The following is an 18359-nucleotide window of genomic DNA, read 5'->3' as shown; positions in this document are numbered from 1 at the left end:
ATTCTACTTGTTAGCAAGACACTGAACTCTGCACACCCAGGGTCATATCAGTTGTGCCACCATTTGCACAATTAGCAACTGGATTTTGTTTTTGTTTTCTAATGGAAATGGGTATGGGATGCACTCTGTTGTGATTCTCATCAAGAATGAGAGGCCCTATGCCTGCTTTAGGCATAGGAAAGAAAATGCCTCTTCACTCCATTGGAAGCTAATTGCATTTAGTTTGGCCCTAGAGAGATTGGTTTGCCCTATGCATCTTGTCAAAGAAACGATGTTCCCTTCACCATCCCATTAGAGTGTATGGAACAGAGGAATTAGAGTTTTTTCTTGGTGGCAATTAATTGTGTCCACTGTCCTTTATTTGTCCAGTGCACAGATACCTCTGCTATGGGACAAGGTCAGGCAGCTCCTTCAGCTATCAAACACTGGGGGGCCATTTAAGGGTGGCAGAGTAGGTTCTGCTCTGTTCTCACCTTTAGGCACAATTGACTATAGGAGTTCCCCCATGTACACATCACTTAAAGCTTTGTGTCACTCTTGTCAATTTCAGTAAGACTTGCTTGGGAGAACTTTCAGGCAGATATGCTTGGTGTGAAGAAGGGGCTTTCTGCCTTGGGCACCCTGATGTCCCTGGCTGACCTTTGTCTAGGATGAGTAGCTGATATTTGGCATTTGGAGAGTATAAAGGAGGGCAGATGGAATTAAGTTCATATTGGGGTCCTTATCAGTTTCTTCATGTCTTGGTTTTAAAAATATTATTCGTTGCCTCTGCAAATGAGAGTGTCTTTAGCACCTGCATATTTTTGAAAGAGAGAGGGCATTGAAATACACATCTGGCAATGAATATGGAAGGGCACTTGATTCAAATGCACAGAGCTGGTTTTACTTAACTGATTTGTCTAAAGAATGCACACTGGCAACAGGCATGTATAGCAATATCCAGGGTGGTAAAAAAAAGTAGTGTTGGCTTTTCCTGTTGGGTCCCTGACATTCCTTCCAAATTAGTGCAATTCCTAAGTCTCCTTAAAAAGAACAGGCCATTTGGCAGGAGGTTTTGAGCAAAGCACAGAAACACATGGAGAGTATTTTGCTAGAGGGATATTTAGTAGGAAATTTAAGACTGGCTGCATCTGAAGTCACATGCTATGCTATCTCATCCTCTAAACATCTGACACACCATGAAAAGTTTACAGTCTGCAAGGGAAGATGATGCATGTAAGATGTGTTTGAAAGTACTAGATATTGTGTTGTGCTGCTAAACACACACACAAAAAACCCTCAGTCTGACAATCTGCACCGAAGTGACCCTTGTTAAAAACATGCAACTTACTCTAGACCTTTAGTATGCATGGATGTATATGAGCATCTCTGGGACACTTAGGTGTACTTAGTTACGTACACTGCTTTTTTGGGAGCATGCCTGCTTTCACCATGGTTTAAATGAAAGTGCACATCTCTGTCATCTGCTGGTAGCCGTGGGCAGCACTTTCTGCTGTGTATTTCAAGTAGAAACTATTTTTTTCCAATTTATGTAGTGGTTTTCTTATATCTATATCTAGTTCCCAGATCCCACGTTCTATGCAGCTTTCTGTAGCTGAAACTATTTGCTCGCATAAGGTGAATCTATGGACAGGATCCATACTAGGTCCATAACAAGAGTGTTGCCCTTGTGGTGTAATGCTGTGATATTTAGTCTTCAGCACAGAGGATCAACAGATGCATTTCTTGATCTGGTGAGAGCCAACAAGTTTGGTTCCTTAGTTCAGATGCTCCACCCCAGTCTACAAGCATCCATTTTAGCATGCTGTGGTTTCGAGCACAGAATTGGACTTGTGTTGTGTTGTGTTTGCATCTGAGATCAGCCAATAACCTCAATGTTTTGTTCAACTGGGAAATAAAGTAGAAGACGTGAACAGTGCCACGTGCAGAACTAGGAAAGTACACAGATGTGCCTATGATGGTTTCGTGCTATTTTAATTTTCTTGACTTGATCTACTACAGTTCTCGCAGTTAATCATTTGCTGCTCAGTATTTTTTGCTCATGCAGAAATGAAATGTTACTTGGCTTTGGAGTTGCTGTAGAGGAAGTCGGGGGGCAATGTTCCAAACAAGCTTAATTTTTCATTTGTTTCAGGTTTCTTGGAGTGCATGATACTTTGTTTTCTCTTCCATCATTTCATGTACAATTAACATACTGAGTAATAAATATTCAGTTACATTGTGGGGATATTCTGAACACAGGAAATTCGGAAACAAAAGAAAATGTTAAGTCTAATTGCGTTTAGCCATATTCCATGCTTATTCCTTTATATCATTAGAAGGCCACTTCATGCATTGTTCTTTAGGTGTATACCAAAAATAATAAATGTGTAAGGTTTATGGCTAGATAATGTGTGTGAAACACTTTGAGCACATGAAAGCACTATAGAAATGTTGTTTTGCATACTTCAAAGCCTCAGGGACTGAATATGGAGCAATAGTTTTGAATCTGTATTTTTCCATTATTAAGGCTAGTTGCACTTAAGGCCAGTTTGGTAAATGGTTTGTTAATACAGGCTATCATCCAAAAAGCTACTTTAGGCTTGCCCAGGGGTGTGGACAGACACAATGGGATTTTATTTTCCCCCTTTTGAACAACTGGCTCTTGTGCCAATTTGGGCTGAATTGATGTAACAGTATCAGTGACCCTTGGTAGATGGCCGGGCTCTCATCTCTGATGTCCCCTTGAACTTCAGAGATTATCATAAAAGTAGCACAAAGTCTTGCTGCTTCTGTGTTCACTGCTGGGGATGAGTCCTTGCCCTCCTTTCTTTAGACTTCGCTCTGATGTTTGTCTGCGATGCTGTGCAGGGCTTTGGAACCATTTGGATGCTGCCAGACTTCTCACTGTTTTATGGGTTTCTCCAAAGCCTCACAGAACATCTGGGACAAGCCACCACCCTTCTCTCCAGACTAAAAGATACACTGTCCTTTCAGCTCCAGTCTTTGTGAACCCCTGCACTTCAGTTTCAAAAACAATTTGCACCTGAGTGGCAACGAAAGCTTCAGCTTGATAAGCATGGCCCCCAAACCGCATTGATCACGTAGAGCAAGTTGTACAGTTCTTTGGATCTTGGCCTTAAACTTTAGATATTTAGGCAAAGAGCAATATTTAGGAAATGCATAAAAGTTTGGAAAGACTTCAGTCTGGGTATTTAGGCAGCTTTCTGCAAAAGGCTTAGACAGTTAAAATTAATATTAGTCATTTTCTGGTCAGCAGCAATACATTTGAAAAATGCAGTTCCATGCTCATTCTTGACCATTTAATCTGGCAGCAGTGTATGTTGACGGTACTCCAGCTTTGTTTTCAAACATTGTTCAAATCCCAGTGGTAAACAGATCCTCCTGGAAGAATTATGTTAGCAGATGGACCTAAAATCTGACTTGTGACTTTTGGTAGCTTATATTCCACTGCCACAGTTTGAGCAATATGTAGCAATAAATTAGTTTCTTTATCCAGAGGAGCACAGTATCCCTAAACACTCTGCATATCTGATTTTTCTTGTATGGGGAGAAAATGGAAGAAAATTGGTTAAGTTTACAAACTTTCACTTTTTCAGTACAGACAAAAATTCATTCAGCCATCTTTTTGAGAGAAATGAATTTTGATGATAGATTGAGACTCAGTAGAGTCAACAGCTCTGTCTCTGAAATATGAGGAAGAACATGAGTCTGTCTCACTTTAGAGAACATGTGGGCAGGTGATTGCTTTCTTGTGTGTGTCCCTCCCTCACCCATTGAACATCCTCTTCCACTGTCGCCAAGAACTGGCCACAGGGTGGAGGAAGAAGAGTCAGGTGACAGTCCCTCCTTTACCTCGGTGGATTTGAGGAGAGAGGAAGGAAGGGAACAAGCTGGCTGGGTGGGTGCTAGAGGAGGATGAAGGTCCCAAATGGAGATGGGGTGGCTGGGGTGGCAGGGATGGTGTGTATGACTTTGAATGGATGAGGAGGAAAAGGGAAAAGAGAAAATGGATGCCCTTGCCCACTCTCTCTGCTGACCAGATGTGTGATGTTACAACTACATTCCCCAGTGGGAATGTGGCCTTCAGACCTGAAAAGATTGCTCACCCCTGCCTTGGCATCTCTAGCCTGACCCAAGTTTTACTTATTTTAACTGATGTGGTAGACAGTTCTCCCACAATTATCACAACAACAAAAATTCCTTCCAGTAGCACCTTAAAGACCAACTAAGTTAGTTCTTGGTATGAGCTTTCGTGTGCATGCACACTTCTTCAGATACACTGAAACAGAAGTTTCCAGACCCTTCTATATGGTGAGAAGGTGGGGAGGGGTATTACTCAGAAGGGTGGTGGGAATGGGTGATTGGCAGATAGCTGTGATGAGCCTGTTGATGACTCTTAACGACTGCAATAGGTCTTACAGGAAAAAGCAAGGGGTGAGAAGGTGAAAAATGGCTTTGTTATGTATAATGAGATAAGAATCCAATGTCTTTGTTCAGACCAGGTCTCTCCATGGTTTTAAGTTTGGTGATAAGTTGCAATTCAGCAGCTTCTCTTTCCAGTCTATTTCTGAAATTCCTTTGTAGTAAAACAGCTACTTTGAGATCATGTATAGAATGTCCTGGGAGATTGAAGTGTTCTCCTACTGGTTTCTCTGTCTTGTGATTCCTGATGTCAGATTTATGTCCGTTTATTCTTTGGCATAAGGTCTGGCCTGTTTGTCCAATATAGAGAGCTGAAGGACACTGTTGGCATTTGATGGCATACACAATGTTAGACGATGAGCAATTATCACAAGTATCTAAATTCATATGAAAACAATATGTGACAGGGGATGAGAAACTGATGAGCTAAAGGTTTGACATCTGCCATTCCTAAAAAAATGCTTCAAAACTGATCATTGGAGAAAATGGGAATGCATATAAAGGATAATCTGATATCTTCACGGGAATGAAGCACCATATTTGGTAGCAGTATAAGCGATAGAAAAATACTCTAGGAAAGAATATAAAGATTAATGTTTTTCATTCCCATCTTACGGATCCTTATTTTCCTGGGGGGAAATGCACAGCAAAGGCTTAGAGTTGGCTTACTTCTCACAATTTAATAACTGTATGTAAATGCTGCAGCCAATTCTGCAAGTCATATGTAGTGGTGAGCTGTCACCTGGAAATATAAAAATATGTTATATCCTTACATATATGCAAACTCCTTGGAACTTTAGCAGTATCTCTTGTATAGCTTATGTGGAATTGAAACTAATTCTTTTAGACTGTCTTGGTGATGGTGCTTAACTATACAATAGCATTGCTCAAATGAGCTTAGGAGAACTTTGCTCATCCTCTTCCTCCTGCATGGCTGAAAAGAGCAGTTTAGAAGGATTTGTTTTTGTTTACTGGACACAGCAACCTGCGGTTGAATCCAACCAACTGTGCCTAATTTTGTTCTTTTGAAGCAAGCCAGCTTGAAACCATAGTTAAAGATGTCCAAAACTAAACCGTGGCTTCAGCTAAATGGAACGACTCCGCTGGAGGTGGAGTGGAGAGGAAAGGCTTAAAAAATTAAACCATTCTTCAGCAACTGTGTCTGATCCTCTCATAACTTGGCACTCTGATTTCCAGAAAGACCCTGAACTCATAAGCAAAAGCATTCACATTTATTTTGGTGCTAGTTGTTGCTTGATTGAGTTGTCTCATTTCATAAGCAGGGTAGAGAAAAATCCTTTGGGAACGTGATCCCTTTGGGCCTTCTCAGTTTTTAGAATACCTTGGCAAGAATGAAATGCTGCAAAAACTGGATCTAATGTGTTAAAAGAAGTGTCCCTGTAAACGTTTGGGCTGCCTCTCAGAACTACCATTATGCTACCAACACCTGCCTGTAGCTTCATTTTAAGAGTGTGTAGGGTCATAGTGGAATAATGCTGAGAGTGTCGGACCAAGGCTGGGGAAACCCAGATTCAAATCTTAGGCTCACCTTGGCAACTCCCTTTATTTTCTCCCTCTCAGCCTCACTTACCTCCCAGGGTGAATATATGTGGCAGTGTTATGTGAAGTTAAAATGGAGTAGGTGGCAGGGAGAGAAACGTGACCATCCTGGCCTCCTTGGAAGAAAGCTACAATATTAAAAAGTCAAACTTCCCCCATGGATGGATGTTTGGGTCATTGGAATGCTTAGTGGCAACCCCAAGTAGCTCCATTTCCCTTGACCTGTTTTGCCATTCGCTTTAAGATTATTTTATTCCACCAAGCATTTAACCAGATGGGTTGAGTGGACATAGAATATATAGACAAGTCCATCAAAACAACCAACAATGAAGCGGTGTTAGCAGCAGGTAAACATGACTTGATTTGAAAGTTGAGTTCACCTGCTGCATTCTTATTGTTTTGTACATTGCATTTGTTGCATTCTAGATAGTGTGCTTGCAGGGAACATCCATCTTTAACTTTCCTTAAGTTAAAAATAATATGGTTTATTTTAAAAAAAACTACACCTGTGTGCCACCTAGTAATTTTAAGTGTGGTATACATAATTATGATAACAAATGCAAGAAATAAGTAAAACATTAACTGATTCATTTCATACCTTATTCACAGCTTATTTGTTCTTCTCATTATAAGACATAAACCTATGATCTCTATTAACAAACAGAACCTCTAGCAAAATGTTGCAGTGTTTGCCTATCCCCTAAGATGATTCCCCTAAGATGATCCCCTAAGATGATTCTATGACTCTTCCCCAACCCCAGTTCTGCATGGAGCTTGTTTCCAAACTATGGAATTCATGCCTGAGCAAGAATTGAGAAGTCACTTTTCTAAATATCTGTATACAAGCAGCTGTGATAATATAACTTTGTTCACCAGTTTCCTATGTGCTTTGATCTTGTCTCAACAATGACTTCATTTCCTTGCTGTCAAAAACAATATTTTGTTGATGTGATGTGATGTGTTGCTGTGATTGCACTTAGAAAAGTAGCTTTTTAATGCAGTGTGGTGTAGTGGTTAAGAGCGATAGACTCGTAATCTGGGGAACTGGGTTTGCGTCTCAGCTCCTCCACATGCAGCTGCTGAGTGACCTTGGGCCAGTTACACTTCTTTGAAGTCTCTTAGCCCCAGTCACCTCACAGAGTGTTTGTTGTGGGGGGAGGAAGGAAAAGGAGAATGTTAGACGCTTTGAGACTCCTTTGGATAGTGATAAAGTGGGATATCAAATTCAAACTCCTCCTCCTCCTCCTCCTCCTCTTCTTCTTCCTCCCACTTAGTTGTCTGTAATGGTTCTACACGTAAGCTAAGAACCAGTATTGTTGTGTTTCACAGTTCTGAACTCTGTTCACTTATGAAATCAATATCTTTCTTGAGGTGACTTACAAGTACATAAAATATGCAGCATTTTAAAAAGGTAGGGCTACATTTGTGCCAAGATAGTTGAACATCTGTGGACACCCCACTTTTGGCATGTCTTCCCAATTTGCGCTATACAGTTGCATAATAAGTTTATTATTTTTTCAAAGACTGAATGGGGAATGCTTTTGGAGGGGCTAGTTTCAAATGTGGTCAGCTAGCCATAAATTGAAGACGGCCAATTTACGGCCCATACAGGTCCTATCAATAAGAACTCAACTTATTTTTCTCATAATACAAACAGTTGCAGTGTATCCCAAGCCTAGAACAGGAACCTTGTGGCAGTGTTTGGGATTTGCAGGAGAAATGTACTTATTTCCCACCCTTCTGAAACCTTCCTTCACTCCTGTATCATGCTCAAGGGCTGGCATCTGACACTCAGGTCCAGGGTATAACATAAGTAAGTTTTCTAAGCTCACTGCACTCTGAGGCTAATGCACACCTCCGTGAAACTATGAGCTGGCTTATTTAGAAGTTCACTTATATCCTGGGTCTTTGGCCCCCAGAGCAGTGTACAGAACATAGAGAAAAGCAGCTCATATGAAAACAAAGCAAGAAAGTTAATGTAGTAACAATTCCAGAATTTTGAAATAGAAAAACCATCAAGCCCAGGGGGGGGGGGAGTCAAGAAGCAAAAACAATACTCTAGGGGATATGCTTGAACAACAGCTGTTTTAACTTGCTGCCTGTAGTCCCAAAGTGAGACTTTCCAGACCTCCTGGGGCTGTCATAATTTCAGCATTGGAGACCCACGATGGAGGGATCCCATTATGACTTGGATAAGCCCCAGATTTTGATTTTTTAAAATCTGAATTGGCCCAATTCATCTATAGACTTGCATGCACCCACTGCATACCCCTAGTAGTAATCCACATATCTTGGTACAAATCCAGGCTCCTCTCTAAATTTGCTGAGTGTCTTCTGGCCCCAAATACCATTCTGGGTCTATTTTTTCTTAGTAGCAAAGGCTGTGAGAATGAATGAGAGAAGCTCTGTAGAACTCACTACATAGCAACAGCACTTTGTGATCAGTTTCTAGTAATTTCAAATAAATAAAAATGGAAAACTTGGTTAGTAGCTAATTAAAAATTCTTGTATTTATCCTTGGTGTGAGTCAGCTCAGCTAGTGGCCTGGTTCGCATGTCACTTTAAACCATAGTTAAGTTAAAACAGCTGAAATCGTGAGCACTTCATTCCTCTGCTGCTTCTACTGTTTGAAGCTAAGCCACAGGCTGGCTTAGTAGATCATAGATCATAGAATTGTAGAGTTGGAAGGATCATCTAGTCCAGGGGTTGTCAACCTGGCCCCTACTGCCCACTAGTGGGCGTTTCAGGATTCTAGGTGGGCAGTAGGGGGTTCTACAGCACAAGCTGAATCCTCCTTCCATCGAGCTCTGGTGGGCGGTAAGGAAATTTTACCATCAAGAAAGATGCATTAGTGGGCAGTAGGTATAAAAAGGTTGACTACCCCTGATCTAGTCCAACCCTCTGGAATGCAGGAATAAGCAGCTGTCCCATGCGGGGATTGAACTGGCAACCTTAGCATTACCAGCATCATGCTCTAAGCCAGTGTTTCCCAACCTTGTGCCTCCAGCTGTTTTTGGACTACAATTCCCATCATCCCTTGCCACTGGTCTTGCTAGTCAGGGATGATGGGAGTTGTAGTTCAAAAACAGCTGGAGGCACAAGGTTGGGAAACACAACTGAGTTATCCAGGCTGTTAACTCCAAACCCAGGCTCATGGCTTCTTCTCCAACAAAGAGCTTTAATCAAGGTTTGTTGGAAATGAAGCCGGTGACTGGCATAGAAAAGGGGGATGGAACTATTGACACAAGTCCTAGATGTCCAATAATAAATTCAAAAGCTGCATACAACCTAGGAATACAGTATAGATACTCTAGAACCAGATTTCTATAATGTAAGCTCTATTTACCCACCAGGGGTCATTTGAATGGCGGCCATATTGGCTCAATACCAGAAGTGCTAATTTAACTGTGTTGGGACTATGACCCCTGGGTGGCTTCTGCAGTTTGTGTCAATACGGATGAAAAAAATCTTGGAAAGAAATACATGTCCAAAGATGAATGACACTTGCAAAAGACCTACAACAATTCTAAATTTACACAAAATTTGACTTGGCTTCATAAATCTTCACTCTTTGAAATATACTAGAGGCCGCTGCAGTAGACTAGAATTGAAATAACACTCAAGTAGAATTTCAAGATCATTTATTTAAATTTGATCTCAAGGATTTTCAATAGTACTTTCTCATGGTTAAGTAGACAAAACCTTGAAGTTCATGGATGCCATAATAGTTAACACCTGTTTCAACTTTGTCCTGTTAGTTTTGGATAGGCGTTTTGCAGCCCCACATTGGCTGAAAATGAGAAGTGTGTGAAATGCAATATTGCATGATAACTGTGGAAGCCGCAAGAGTAAAGCTGAAAATACAAATTGCTTAACGTATATATTTGAATAGAAATAGATAGTTTTCAACACACCTGCCATTTATATACAATAGACTGCTTTCTTAGGAAAAGCCTGATAGTCTTTACAAATGTTGTAACAGAAAAAAATGCAAGGCCTGTTAAATTTCATATGTTAGCAGGAGTCTGTGCGTGGGAGAAAATAGCTTGCTGTAAAGGCTTAGGCCAGGGGTTCTCAATTTCTGAATTTTCGTGGTTAGCCTATTCACCAGACAACAGTCCAGGAGTATCTTTTCTTGCACAAACAAACCCCTTAGCAGTGTGCAGGCTTCATAGCCGTGAGCAGAACAAAGTAGAGTTTCTTTATATTATGGGGTGCATATCCAGATCATCTCGTATAAAAGCCAGAGAGATGTAACATGGACTACTGCTCTAATTTAGCTCCATGGTGCAGCAGTAAAACTGTTAGCACATTTGCAAAGCTAAGCAGGGTCTGTTATGGTTTCAAATTGGATGGGGTACATTGTGTTGAGATTCCTGCATTGCAGGGGTTTGGATGAGATGACTGTCAGGATCCTTTCCAGCTCTAAGGTTCCATTAATTCCATGAATCCCTTAGTTCTTTTGAAAACAAATTCAATTTGCCACAGTAAAGTTTGGCATATTTGGTAGGGACCAGACACAAAACGGACCTGGAAGGCCATATTCTCACGTTTGGAGGGCAATATTTACCCCAAGGACTACCAGTTGATCACTGTTGGCTTAGGCTAGGCCAGGAATTTGTTTAACTTTAATATAAAAGGGCATAAGAGCTTGATAGATGAAGAGATACATGAATGTGCATCAAAGGGATTAGAATATAGTTGTGAGTGGCAGTCCCTGCGTATCGTTCTGTTGGGAATGTCTATAATCTTTAGCTATAAGCACATGTAAGTGATGGATGTTGCAATGTGTTTCTGACTAAAGGCAGCAGAAATTTATTCTAATTAAATTGGAAATGTGCATAAAATCAAAGGAAGATAGCTCAAAGCTATACTGTGTCAGTGTGTGAGAGAGACTGGTGGGCTCTATTAATTATTATAGGATTGCCGTATTTCAAAAAGTAAAAACCTGAAAGTTGTTTTGGGTTTACTTGGCAAAGATCCAGAACAAACCGCCACCTTCCTGAAATTCCCACCCTCCCCAGACGTCACATCCACCTTTGAAATCCCAATAACGTCCGGGAAAATCCGTACATATTGCAGCGCTAATAAGTACTTCCCTTTTTTCAGTTGCCCCTGCATGCTCAGCTTGGTACAATAGCAAAGAGCTGCTTTCTTCCAAATTCCAATCTCTTTTTGCATTTAGGATGGTAACTCTCCTCTCTTAAATGGCTAGCTGCAACAGTAGATCTGAAACTTCAGTTCAGTAGCTACTGAGCACTATTAATGTTCCTCTGCATGGATAAAGTCTTGCCAAAATTCATTATATCTTGCTAGTCTTTGTTGTTGTGTGGCACGGTAGTATATTTTGAAGAACAACAATAACCTTAGAGAGGTTCCTGGGTATTCCAGTGTCTAAACTCATGTCTAGAAAACTCAAATATTTTCAGTCCAACGCTATGCTAGCCTGCCTCCTCCATCCCCTAGCGAGTTTTAAGTTGAAGTTGGCACTGGTACCTGAGATCATGAACTTTTCCTGCTTTGTCTTTTTAGCATATGTACCATGGGTTTCAATGTTATCATAGCATTTGCTAGAAAAACTGGTTTTCCCACTCTGAAGAACAACTAGTTAGTCCTAGTTTGTCATTAAAATAATCACCAATGGTCAGTAACCGCAACTGTTTTATAAAGCTTATTGGAATTGTTTGGTAAATTTCATTTTCAAAACAAGATGATCAAAAGGAGCATCTCGGAAACTGTATCTTTACGGTTAAATAAAGGGGCTAAGCTGTGTGAGTGATGTGTAACAGAATACTTTAAAATGTACAGACACACTTGGTTTGCTCATTGAAGGAAGTTCAAAGGCTGGCATATTTTAGATGCAAAAGCCAAAGTAAAACATTAGATTACATCTAGCCCTAGGCTAAGATCCAAAGAACCATACTATATTTTTTGTGCACCCTAGACAGTTTAAGGCTTCACTTCATTAAATTAAAGCCCTCTCTATAGAAAACAATAGTTGAAAGGCAGTTTCTGTGACACTGCAGTCATTGTGGTATGCTGTTCAAAAAAAGGGGGGAAATACCACTGAGCAAATACTAAGTAACTTTTGGGATTCCCACCCTGGGCTTGAAGAGATGGAGGCTACCTGCCCAGATCTCTATAGGCATGTGAGTCTGTTAGAGAGCACCAGTTTTAGTGTAATAGAGAAAGCAAGCATGTTTCTCAAATTTAAATGACCATATCCAAAAATGTTGAAAATGAGCTGAACTAGCTGTACACAGGGGTAATGCCATTGGCTTTATGAAATGAGACTATCCAATTGCATTTTGGATCTTGATCTCTCCCACCATGACACCCATTTCAATAATCTTTCCCCATTGTCAGTGCATCAGGCATTTCCTCCACGTTAAGTACAAGGGAATATGGCAGAAATCAACGTTTTTGTTAACCACCAAGCATCCTGCGGTACATTCTCCTTTTCTCCCCAACCATATTTTGCATAAAGGAGGTTGCCAGCATATGTGCAGGATTAATTGCTGTGCAAAACCTCTTCTGCTTCCAGACATAAATGGTTCCCATTTTTAGCAACACTGCCCTAGTAACTTTTTCAAGGAAATTCTCATGATGGATGGGTTGCCACCCTTGTTAAACTGGGGTCAACAGTGCTTTAAGTATCTTTGTGAAAGCACCCAAGGAGAGACATAACCAGAATTGCCTTAAGCTGAGATAAAATCCATGCATGTAGGAAAATGCTACATGACATGACAGGTGTTGCATATGTTTAATGGTGTGTCATTTTATTTTCAGCTGCTGCTGAAGGAAAAGGCAAAAGTGGAGAAGACTTTTTTCAGAAGGTAAGCAAAACTGCACTTAATCATCTCTCTCTAACAATATTACATTTATCACTATAACTGAAGGCATGGTGATTGATATTTTAGGTAAATTATCTCTGGAGCATGGACCATATGACATGTGACTTGGTTATGACCTATTGTATGCATATGCCTGTGCATTTAGTCTCCAGTGCAATTTTCAGGTTTAGTGAGGAATAGGAATTCGGAACTGGATTAGCCAAGCCTGGTAGAAATACACTGAGTCTGGCCTTTCTGCCCTTGCTTGGAGAACAGAGAAGTCATTTCTAGCTGAAGCCTTCACTCTGGCGGCCACAGCTCAACCCAAGGAATCTTGGGTTGGAGAATACATGTTTCAGATCTGGATCAGGATTAGTCACCCCTTTCAGTCGTTTCCAAAATGTGATGCTGTTAAAAGCTAGTATTTAGAATTGGCCTCTGATATGAATGATCGGGGGGGGGGTAATTTCTGCATTTAAGGGGAGTGGGTTTACATCTTTTTATACTTGTATGGTTTTCTGAAGTATTTGAAAAGCATTATTTCCTTTAACACACAGGCAAGGGAATTCTGAGGGTTAATTTTAAAGCATAGCTTTGCAGTTCTGCAGTAGGTAGGTTTAAGAACATTTGTACTGGGGTTCGAAAACTCTGGCTTGACTTACAAGTCAGCCATGCTTTGTGTTTTCCACTCACTCCATGCTTACAAGTCAGCCATGATTTGTGTTTTCCACTCACCCTTTTCCCTCTCCCAAAGGGGATCTCTTAAAAAGCTTAACATGAGAACAGCCCCACCCCCTCAATCCATTCATATGAAAAGGGGTTGGTCTTATATTGTAGAGTATTGTTTGTGAGACTGCCTCTCTCCACCTGATAGTATGTTTCAAACACGCTTACAGAAAAAGATTTTCAGAGTTTACAGTTTTTATTTCAGTATGTAACATTCATCTACAGTTAAAAACAGAAACGGCAATATTAAATTGTGGCTGTACTGTGGCTGTTTGTTTACTTCTCAGTTATTCAACGCATACTTTTCCTAATACAGTGCAGGGACAGCCTTAACACTTCACTAAGTTTGGAACCCTGTTCTTATTTCATGACATTGCATAAGGCTGGACTAATGATATACAACAATTTTGTGATGCATCAGTGATCACATTTGGGAAGCCCAATAAAACTTCAGGATTTTCATATGTTACAGATGCACTTGAGGTCAACCTCAAATACCCTAGAGCATTAGTTGAACCATTCTGTTCAGCTGAGATACAGTGGGCTGAATCCAGAGTGAACTAGTTGAACTTAGGTTCCATTGAAGTCAACTGCAGACAAGCAGGTCATGAGTAAAATGAAGTTTCCATTGAAATCAGCCAAACCCCCCAACATAACACACTCTGGATCCATCCCATTGTATCCAACATCAGGGACAGTCAGTGCTGTGCAGCAGGTAAACTTTTAGGCAGGAGACTCAGGATCTACTTTCTTCTTCCCTGTTTTTCATTATTGGATATCACTGTGATAAACATAGGGATGCACTGTGGTGTAAACCACTGAGCCTTGGGCTTGCTGCTCAGAAGGTCGTGGTTCGAATCCCCGGGACACGGTGAGCTCCCGTTGCTCGGTCCCAGCTCCTGCCAACCTAGCAGTTCAAAAGCATGTCAAAGTGCAAGTATATAAATAGGTACCACTCTGGTGGGAAGGTAAACGGCATTTCCGTGCGCTGCTCTGGTTTTGCCAGAAGCGGCTTAGTCATGCTGGCCACATCACCCGGAAAAACTGTCTGCAGACAAATATCAGCTCCCTCAGCCAGTAAAGAGAGATGAGCGCCGCAACCCCAGAGCCATTAGCGACTGGACGTAACTGTCAGGAGCCCTTTCCCTTTTTTATGATAAACATAATGATAGTGTAAAGACACGTGGTTAATGTTGTAGGTTAGCAAGGAGAGATGTAGGAGATAGCATTTTTCACAGCAGTCCCCTATTTCTTCTGTGTTGTTTTGCCCATTGAGGTAGGTGGTGATGGTTGAGCTTTACAGGTGAGCTGCTGAAGCTGAGCGATAAAAAAAAAATACCTTGGGACCACCCTGGGAGTTTGATAGCGTTCATTCCTGAACCCATCTCTTCCAGACTCCCAACTACAAACCTCTCCACCCACTCTTGTCAGCCTCTGTTTGTGGATGTTGGTTTTTAAAGCTACTCATATTACATAACACATTCAAACAGATTTTAGAGATCCATTGCTTGTGGTTAGCTGACATTGCTAGGCAAAAATGTTTGTTGTTCATCTGTGGGTTACAGGGAAATACAAATTTGTTCAAGAAGCTTGCATTTTGAAGATTATGAAATGGCAAAGTTTTTGAAGGGAGCACTCGGGTATGTCCATCAAGAATTTTAGAACAGTTTTTTGGGTCGTTGCTCGTGGCATTCTTGCTGTCTTGTTTGCAGAGTTTCCTTCAATCTGTTTAACTTCTCATGTGAAATAGTGAATTTTGTGGAGAGAGAAGTTGCACAGAATGGAAAAGTAGTAAGCAGGAGGAAATATGATACAGTGGCTTCAGGCAACAATGTCCAGTTGTTGTTTCTGAAACTGGAAACTCTTTCACAAGGGGCACTTGCTTGGAGAGATGACTTGTGAAGTAGGGAGGGGAGCCTTCGGTTGTTGTGCAATGAAGAAAGAAGTGGGGGCATCATACTCAGTTTTATTTCTCATGAGGATGGTGGTTGTTCAGTTTGGTTTCCTGTAAGTCTGAGAAAGACACTTCAGAATCAAGAGAAATGGAGACAGCATAACAAGAAGCCAAAAATAATGGATGCTCACAGATAACTGCATTATTTTCTCATCATTTCTGGTGCGGGCTTAAAGCTTAGATAAAGCTCTGAAAAACACAATGAGAATATGATAACCAGATGTTGCAGATGTGTATCATACAAGTACATGCACCAGAGCTTTGAGTGGCTGGCCACATAGAACACTTGGCGGGGGGGGGGGCATCCCAGGTTTGTTGCTGTGGCGTGTGTGGAAACAGCCCTTGGAATAACATGAATTCAACTGGGACATTCAGGAAGATGAGTCATCTTGATCTATGCCACCTTGATGCTACAGTGCTTCCATGTCTTGACTAATTTTGTGGCTTTGTTTCATGAGTATTCACAGGCCCTGCTTTATACCAAGGCACTTCTGTAAGTGTCATGCTGCGTGTTTTGGTGGCCATCACTGCCTCCCAGGGAAGTGAATTCCACAGTTTAGCTACGTGCTGTGTGAAGAAAAACTTTCTTATTGCATTAATGTTTCTGGCTTTAATGCAAGCAATGAGTCATTTTCAATATATATATATATATATATATATATATATATGCTTTCGTAGATTTTCACGGGTACAGGAATGCAGGTTTTGGTGTCCTCGGGTGTCTTCCCGTGTAAAAGTTGGGGTGTCTAGGCGACGTTTCGACGAGGTCTCACTCGTCATCTTCAGGCTGGTGCTTTCGGCTTCTTGTTACTGGAACAGAGCAGGATCTCAGTGTTTGAGTTCCTATAAATACTGTTGAGGGGGTGTGGTGTATAGCCTCCAATGTTCTGGGCAGAGAGGAAGTTCCCAGGCTAGTGTGCCTTTTCTTCTTTTGTTCCTTAATTACTTGAGGGATATCTTGAGTGATTTCTTGAGTGATATCCTGAGTACCACTTAGGTGGGTCATTAGGTGTGGATTAGTTGCTAAAGTCTTTGTGTCTTGACCTCTTGAACTTTGTGAAGAGTTTTTCTGAGAAGATGGCTGTACTGCACTTAGTTGTGCTCTGGCTTGGCTTCGTGTATAGGGGCGAGCTGTGGTTTTGTGGCCTGTGTCAGCCAGATCTGTGTAGGGATTGCAGGGGGGTGCAGCATCCGGAGGTGCCACCATGGTTTGGCTACTGGATGGTGTCTGTAATTTATCTGTGGAGAGGGTCTGGGTTTGGGTCTGGTGTGGTTGATTGGTGATGGCGTTCTGTGTGCCTCTGGATCTGGTGTCAGTTTTTGTGGGGAGGGCTAATTTCCAGATGTCTGGCAAGCGGGATGTGTCGTCACGCTTGTTCATGTTGTGAGGGTGTTTCTCTATCTCGATGGCTTCCATGATTATTCTCTTGTGGTGATGTTCCATGTTAAAGAGCAATTTGGAATCTGCAAAATTAATTTCGTGTCCTGTTTCTTTCATGTGTTGGAAAAGAGAGGAAGTTTTTTCTTCTTTTTTGACGGCATTCTTGTGTTCTGCGATACGTGCATTTATTCGTCTGTTTGTTTGTCCAATGTACGTGGCTGGGCAGACTTTGCAGGGTATTTCATAGACCCCTTGGTTTTCCAACTGGATTTTATCCTTGGGGTTTCTGAGGATATTGGCTATTTTTTGGGGTTTCTGAGGATATTGGCTTTTGCACCAACCAAAAAATAGCCAATATCCTCAGAAACCCCAAGGATAAAATCCAGTTGGAAAACCAAGGGGTCTATGAAATACCCTGCAAAGTCTGCCCAGCCACGTACATTGGACAAACAAACAGACGAATAAATGCACGTATCGCAGAACACAAGAATGCCATCAAAAAAGAAGAAAAAACTTCCTCTCTTTTCCAACACATGAAAGAAACAGGACACGAAATTAATTTTGCAGATTCCAAATTGCTCTTTAACATGGAACATCACCACAAGAGAATAATCATGGAAGCCATCGAGATAGAGAAACACCCTCACAACATGAACAAGCGTGACGACACATCCCGCTTGCCAGACATCTGGAAATTAGCCCTCCCCACAAAAACTGACACCAGATCCAGAGGCACACAGAACGCCATCACCAATCAACCACACCAGACCCAAACCCAGACCCTCTCCACAGATAAATTACAGACACCATCCAGTAGCCAAACCATGGTGGCACCTCCGGATGCTGCACCCCCCTGCAATCCCTACACAGATCTGGCTGACACAGGCCACAAAACCACAGCTCGCCCCTATACACGAAGCCAAGCCAGAGCACAACTAAGTGCAGTACAGCCATCTTCTCAGAAAAACTCTTCACAAAGTTCAAGAGGTCAAGACACAAAGACTTTAGCAACTAATCCACACCTAATGACCCACCTAAGTGGTACTCAGGATATCACTCAAGAAATCACTCAAGATATCCCTCAAGTAATTAAGGAACAAAAGAAGAAAAGGCACACTAGCCTGGGAACTTCCTCTCTGCCCAGAACATTGGAGGCTATACACCACACCCCCTCAACAGTATTTATAGGAACTCAAACACTGAGATCCTGCTCTGTTCCAGTAACAAGAAGCCGAAAGCACCAGCCTGAAGATGACGAGTGAGACCTCGTCGAAACGTCGCCTAGACACCCCAACTTTTACACGGGAAGACACCCGAGGACACCAAAACCTGCATTCCTGTACCCGTGAAAATCTACGAAAGCAAATATATATATATATATATATATATATATATATATATATATATATATATATATATATATATATATATAATTACTGCTATATAATTAAAAAAACAAGGCAGTTTGCAACAACTATAA

At 41.3% G+C, this 18359-nt stretch overlaps 1 protein-coding gene across 1 annotated transcript in view; it reads left to right on the top strand.

The window, feature by feature from the left end:
• The window catches only part of BICC1 (BicC family RNA binding protein 1), a gene marked incomplete at its 5' end in the record, with an annotated part of 107654 nt that overhangs the window by 25176 nt on the left and 64119 nt on the right, over positions 1–18359 (top strand). Inside the window, one exon of the mRNA XM_081913504.1 lies at positions 12775–12821. Coding sequence (XP_081769630.1) covers positions 12775–12821 — 47 coding nt within the window. The remainder of the gene's footprint in view (positions 1–12774; positions 12822–18359) is intronic.

This window comes from Podarcis melisellensis (genome assembly GCF_964234715.1).
Source record: "Podarcis melisellensis genome assembly, chromosome: 5".
In the NCBI taxonomy this organism is placed as follows: Eukaryota; Metazoa; Chordata; class Lepidosauria; order Squamata; family Lacertidae; genus Podarcis; species Podarcis melisellensis.
The sequence above is the reverse complement of the archived record's forward strand: the minus strand, read 5'-3'. Positions and strand labels throughout refer to the sequence as shown.